The sequence below is a fragment of the Neltuma alba genome, unplaced genomic scaffold (assembly GCF_004799145.2).
Source record: "Neltuma alba isolate B1F8T4 unplaced genomic scaffold, ASM479914v2 tig00012938_pilon, whole genome shotgun sequence".
Classification (NCBI taxonomy): Eukaryota; Viridiplantae; Streptophyta; class Magnoliopsida; order Fabales; family Fabaceae; genus Neltuma; species Neltuma alba.
In genome coordinates this window covers 1-6,220 of record NW_021637304.1, presented here as the reverse complement: position 1 = coordinate 6,220, position 6,220 = coordinate 1, and the positions used below count along the sequence as shown (strand labels likewise).

The window sequence follows — 6,220 nt, the reverse complement described above, 5'->3', positions numbered from 1 at the left end:
GCTTCTGGATATTTTTCCTCATTTACAGCAATTTGAAAGAAGCCTCTCATTCCATGGGCAACATAGGAAGTAGCAGCGCTAACGGCCGTCGGAGAAGCAATAGCAGAAGGAATCATCCGCCGCCGCCGCCGTTTAGGCCGCAGCCAGAAATCGCGTCGAATCGGTCTGCGCTTCCAGCATCTACACATCAGACATCGCAATACCCAAACTCGAATCCTTCCCCGTATTTCCAGGACGCAGGTCACTATTCCTCTCCCCATCAGGCTATGCCGGCGCCTTTGCCGGCTCCTCTCGATCACCACCATCGCGCGAGGCCTCATCATCAAACGGACCCATCAAGGACGGGTGGAAGTTACCATTGCAGGCCTGCTATCCCTCCGCTTCCGTATGTAGAGCATCGGAAGGCGGTTACTATAAGGAACGATGTTAATGTCAAGAAGGAGACTCTAAGGATTGAACCCGATGAGCAAAATCCTGGGCGGTTCCTTGTTGCATTCACATTCGATGCCATCGTTGATGGGAGGTAACTTTTGTTACACCATTTTTAGCTGAATAAAGAAAATCTCTGCTATGATTTTCTATCGGATCATGTGAAGAGGATGCCTGCTTAAAGGATATCTGTGTTGTGTCTGGGAATTATATGCCGTCCGTTTGTATTACAGACTGTCATATGAAAGGTTGTTGATAGCTTTTGGGCTGCGAATCACCATTGTTCCTGTTTAATTTGAAAACTACAAATAAGATCGTTTGGTACGCAGTTTGCTATATGAAAACTATAAAACAAATCTGCAAGCCACTAACATCGCGCGCGCGCGCACAACTATTTTCACTTTGTTGTGCTTGCTAATTTGCTATCTGTTCATGCTGTGTTACGTTCTCAACTGTTGAAATTTGATGGCAACTTGGTTGTTAAACTATAATGACAATTTTTACGAGCATAGACGTTACTAGACTAAAGAGCGTATGCTTTGGATGGCTCACTTATTATTCTTCGACCATCTAATTTTGCGGATATTGGGTAAGTTTTCTGAGTAACAAATAGTCATCCCAATGTTAATGGTGATAAAATTCTTCAACAATATAGATGGTCCATGTGAGGAACAAAGACAATATCTGTTAAAGATTGTCAGTTTGGTCTCAAACTTAATTTATTAATGCTAAATTCTTTGTACATATCTCAAAAGACATTCAGCTGCACAATGTTATTTTCTTTTCCCTTCTTCTAAGGGGGGGGGGGGTAACAACCACTTGCATAACTTTTATAAGTTGGCTTTATATAGCAATTCTTTTGGCAGAGTTGTAAAAGAAAATTAAATTATGATTAATAATTTACATAACTGGGAAGACTTAATGTATGTTTAGTTTAGTAATGAATTCGAAATGTTAGTGCTGATAAATGCTAAATTTCCGTTGTGTAAAAAAAAAATGCTAAATTTTCATTTCTGCGGGAATTTATCATGATGTCATAATCGTTATGATTGTGATGGAACATGGACATATTTTTAGTATTGTTCTTCATTTATCTGTTCTAATGGTGTTATTTCTTGTTATCTCCATTACAGCATCACCATTCTTTTCTTTGGTAAAGTAGATGATAGCTGCATCCTCACACCAATGAAGCAAAATATTCTAGGCCCCGTAACTGTAAGTTTCCAGCAAGGTCTTGGTCAGCAGTTTAGGCAGCCGATCGGAACTGGTATTGACTTTTCAATCTTTGAGGAGTCAGAATTATCAGAAGCGGGTGTAAGAGATGTGTTCCCTTTAGCAGTGAAGGCGGATGCTTCCTGTGAAAAACAAGATGGATCAAATGAAAATTTAACATCTGGCAACAGAAACTCTCAGATAACTCTCGCAGCATTTGGGAAGGAGAAAGGAGAATTCCGGGTAAAGGTAGTTAAGCAGATCTTATGGGTAAATGAAATGAGGTATGAACTGCAGGAGATATATGGTATTGGAAATTCAGTGGAGAGTGACCTGGACGAAAATGATTCTGGAAAGGAGTGTGTTATCTGCCTCTCAGAACCACGAGACACAACTGTTCTCCCCTGCCGACACATGGTACTTGCTGTATTCATTTCTCATTCAACGTTTATGAATAGATGTTGGTATGATGCTGATTGTACAGCACATGTCAATTTCCAGTAAAGTAATATCAAGTGTTTATCTCAGCCAAACTGAATGATTAGGATTTGTCTTCAATTAGTCTGTATTTGATATTGATGATCATATATATCAGTCCCCGACTTCATCTTGATATACGTTGGCTGCATTCCTTTGCTTGCTGCAGTGTTTGTGTAGCGGGTGCGCTAAGGTTCTGAGGTTTCAGACGAATAGATGCCCAATTTGCAGACAGCCAGTTGAGAGGCTTTTGGAGATAAAGGTCAATAATGATAACAGACCTGAGGACTGACATTAGTAAGATACCGAGCTGGTGCTTCCGGCTTCCAGACCCTGTAAAGCCCAACTATTATATTTGATATTTCTCCCATCGTTACAGTTTTCTTTCCCATACTTTTCCCAAATTTCAATTATGGAAATGGAGATTATGTATGGTAAGCGGTTCGAAAAGGACAGGTGGCTCACATATTACACCTCATTTGTACTATAAGCCAATATATACTGGTCTGGCGTTACACCAAAGTGGGTTGCCATGGAAAAATTTGTAATTACAAGTGTTGTTTCTTCAGGTGACTTATTGTTAAACTTTTATGATTGATGGTTTAGTCGCCCCTCACATATAACCAATAATTTGTTATGCTTCTGCCGACGGGTTTCCCATTTGCTGATAACTAGCTTTATCATTTACGTGGTAGTGGAGTATTTGCAAATTTTAAATCTTTGATTATCATTTCTTAACCGCTTTCATACATTCTAGTGACATTTTAACAGATATGGTTGTTGGATATTTTGTCTGGTTTAAACTGAAGCTGGACATTTCAGGTCACGGAGTGGGTGATGTCTCTGGGTAGTACTAGTAAAGAACATCAAGGGGTCAGTGATGACATTAACCATCATCTGTTTTCTCTCACCATGTAAATATGTTTTCCCCAAGAGTATTATAAAAACACCTGAGAACTGGTTGTGTGTGTGTGTGTGGTGATCGTAGCATTTTTATCTCATAACTCATAAGCGGTTACTCCTTAGCTTTTTGGTCATGTTCTTCAGAAGGTACCGATTACTTAAGTTATAGACCTCTTTATGATCTGTCTGAGAAACCAAAAAGGGCGAAATATGATGAACTAAGATAATATACACATAATTATCAGTGCGGAGGACTGATTTAGTTAAAAGGGCAATTGAAGTCAAGCATTCCGTTGATGACTTTGGACTCAATAAAAGACGATGAAATTTATCTTGGCATGTATTAAGGAAAAAGGTAAGAGCGAGTCAACTCGAGTTCGTGCTGGACTATTGCTGGGAATTGGGATTACCAACTGTACATATATCTAATCATGACTCGCGTCAACGGATTTCTCTTTGGCGGCGATCCATGCATCGTGGAAGCAACACTATTATCAGAGCACGAAAAAGCGGCTAAGGTTCATCTTTCTGGTCACACAACAAAATTAACCATGCCTCGTTATCTTTTGTAGTTGTCGTACTAGGCTAAACCCAACCAAAAGCATTTGCGTATTTGTAAAATATCGATCTGCTGGGAATGCATCAATTTCACTTGATCTGGGGGACTTGGTGGCTTGCACCAAGCCAAGCCATTCCCAGCAATAATGGCAGATGATTACTCATGGTTTTCATGAAGTTAAGAATAGTTATTTTAACTTACGTTTAATACCAGGATGCACGCGCTGATTTCATTACCGAACGAGAATGATAATGGTTTTGGTGTAGCACTCCAGGCGTTCACTCATAAACAACAACCTCAACTGCAACAGAACGCAGTAGTTAAGACTTTAATCCTAAAATACATCAAACACAGGAATTCCTACATGGACGCAATCATCACCAACTGTTTTCATCTCCCCACCATTGGTGGACATAGACCCCATTGCTTCTGAGGCCCTTGTAGATATTCATGCAGCTTTCCTTCGTCTTCACACTTTGACCATCGCCGACGTCTGGGCAGCCCAGGAACAGCTCGTTAACGAAACATATAGCTCCGCTTTCAAATATGTCTGACAACAGCTTCATCTCAACCTCTCCAGCATTCATCTTCAGGACCACAAAATCCGCATTTTTCACAGTTTCTTTGAACCACGCAAGGATATCAAACTCTTCGTCTCCCACAAATGGATCCAGGTCGTTCCCGCTATAAATCTCAGCTGTAGTAAGCTTTCCATCCAATCCTGGATGATAAACAAATGCAATGCCAGGTCGTTTCACGTGGGATAACAGGATGGAAGTGTTGTAGTGGACAAAATAGACGCTGAAAGCTTTTTGATCGATGGGGTAAGATGGGATGAACCAATCACTGATATTGGTTTTGTTCAGAAGCTCACCTACTCCGATATCAATGTACACCAACCGTTTCCTACCAGAAATGTCCACAAACTTGGGTAAATACGACATCCCCTTCGCATAATCCAGAGGTCTTTCTTCCTCAAGCGGTTCCATCAGCTTTATGAAGGGCTTGGTAAAGGTAAGACTAGGACAATCAGGTGGAAGGGCATTCTGGTAGAAGACACTGGTTTCGGATCTTTTCTTGAAAACGATCAGATTAAATTCATTGATACATTTGACATGCACGATGCTGGAAGATCTCAGTGATGAAGACACTGGAGCAACGGACCTCATCACGTCATTTGGGTTTGAAGCGTCAGCACCCACAAGGAGGGCTCCGATTCCACCGGGCTTAAGGACGCGCTCAACCTCGAGCACAAGCGGATCAGGGACCGGAATGGTATCTAGGTCCTTGGAGAAGACGAAGTCGAATGAATGGTCGTGGTAATTAAGCTCGTACACAATTTTCTTCTGTTTGAGAGAATATGGGCGCGGTTTATTGAGACCAATGACACTGGAGAATCCCAACCGCTGCATTGCCGGGACAGCCATCGGCGACGCGTCTCCGATACAGAGACTTTTGGCACCGCAGTCCAAAAATTGTTTACCCATCAGCTCAGTGACTACATCGATAGTCAAATTGATATCTTGCTTGCAATTTATAGATTCGAATGAACCCCAAAAGGTGTCCATAACCCGAACATGGAACAAATATGAACCGGGAGTGACGGTTGCAGAATCCGAATCCGAATCCGAATCCGCCAGACAGTCATCGTAGGTGATGGGAGACATTGCTCCCGTATCGAAGGCGGGTAGGACGCGGAGCAAACAAACGATGGAAACAGCAGAGGCAAGCAAGAGTGTACCATAAAGGGCACGCCTCGCAATAGACTCGCGGAGTGTCTGGAGTCCAACGTCTGTTTTATCCATGACGGGTTTGAAAGTTGATGGCCGGAAAAGAGCACGCGAGACAGATATCTGAGAAGAAATGAAGTCGGGAGGCAGAGTAGCTTCTCAAAAAGGAGACAACCTGGATGAATAACTAGTGAGAAAAAATTGCCGAAACACAGGAGAGATGCAGAATAAGCGAGCACAAACCCGGTGGAAGTGGGATTCGCATCCAGGAGGATAGCCATTATTTTGAAACCTTGACTCTCCTCGGAGCCCTATTAGGCACGGGCTCGTACCAGCTCTCACCCACGTTTGGAGCACTGAATTGCCACACGAACCCAGGAGATCAACTCGTAGCTCGCAAACTTTGGATTCAGTGAGTGATAAAAAGCACAGGGGCTGAGAAGAAGAAGAAGAAGGCAAGTTGAGTTTAGATTTAGAGCCGGGGGGAAGGAAGCTTCGGTGAACTCCAGGAGTGAGCAGGAAAGAATAATGGGAGAGAGTTGGGGAAAATATAGAGAAAGAAAGGGTGCAAAGCAGATCAACGACTCGGCTTTGGCTTTTCCGGTTTACCCCTGGTAGTCTCTGCACTCCACTTGAATTTATTTACACGATTTTTTAGAATTTAATTATTAATCGTTCGAAAAATTTTGGGGGGGAGGCGAGGCTTACGTGGCAGAAGGTGAAGAGGACGCGTGGGTGCATGGGGGCAATGGACCCCGTGGGCGTTGGGGCGGGGATAGCCAAGCACCCAGTGTACTTACTAATTAGGAAGCTTTTCGGCTTTTGTTTGTTTATGAATGATACGACATCTTAGGCACGAAATAGCGGGTGCATTCTCATAAACTATATGGTACGAATGGAGCAGTGGGGT

General features: G+C 42.6%; 2 protein-coding genes across 3 annotated transcripts; one reads left to right on the top strand and one right to left on the bottom strand.

The window, feature by feature from the left end:
• LOC114732826 (probable E3 ubiquitin-protein ligase LOG2) lies at positions 1 to 3,028 on the top strand. 2 transcript variants are annotated; one of them, XM_028920187.1, is made up of 4 exons: positions 1 to 523; positions 1,563 to 2,058; positions 2,288 to 2,453; positions 2,941 to 3,028. In XM_028920187.1, exons 1-3 carry the CDS (start codon positions 54 to 56, stop codon positions 2,408 to 2,410), a joined length of 1,089 nt encoding a protein of 362 aa, XP_028776020.1. In that variant the 5' UTR covers positions 1 to 53; the 3' UTR covers positions 2,411 to 2,453; positions 2,941 to 3,028. The 2 variants fall into 2 exon arrangements, with proteins under 2 accessions (XP_028776020.1, XP_028776019.1); XM_028920186.1 differs by lacking the exon at positions 2,941 to 3,028 and having other exon boundaries at positions 2,288 to 2,764.
• Positions 3,029 to 3,807: 779 nt separating this feature from the next.
• Positions 3,808 to 5,797, bottom strand: LOC114732833 (uncharacterized). The gene is made up of 2 exons (XM_028920198.1): positions 5,554 to 5,797; positions 3,808 to 5,485 (listed from the first exon to the last, which is right to left on the bottom strand). The coding sequence occupies exon 2, from the start codon at positions 5,383 to 5,385 to the stop codon at positions 3,958 to 3,960; it is 1,428 nt and encodes a 475-aa protein (XP_028776031.1). The 5' UTR covers positions 5,386 to 5,485; positions 5,554 to 5,797; the 3' UTR covers positions 3,808 to 3,957.
• Positions 5,798 to 6,220: the final 423 nt, after the last annotated feature.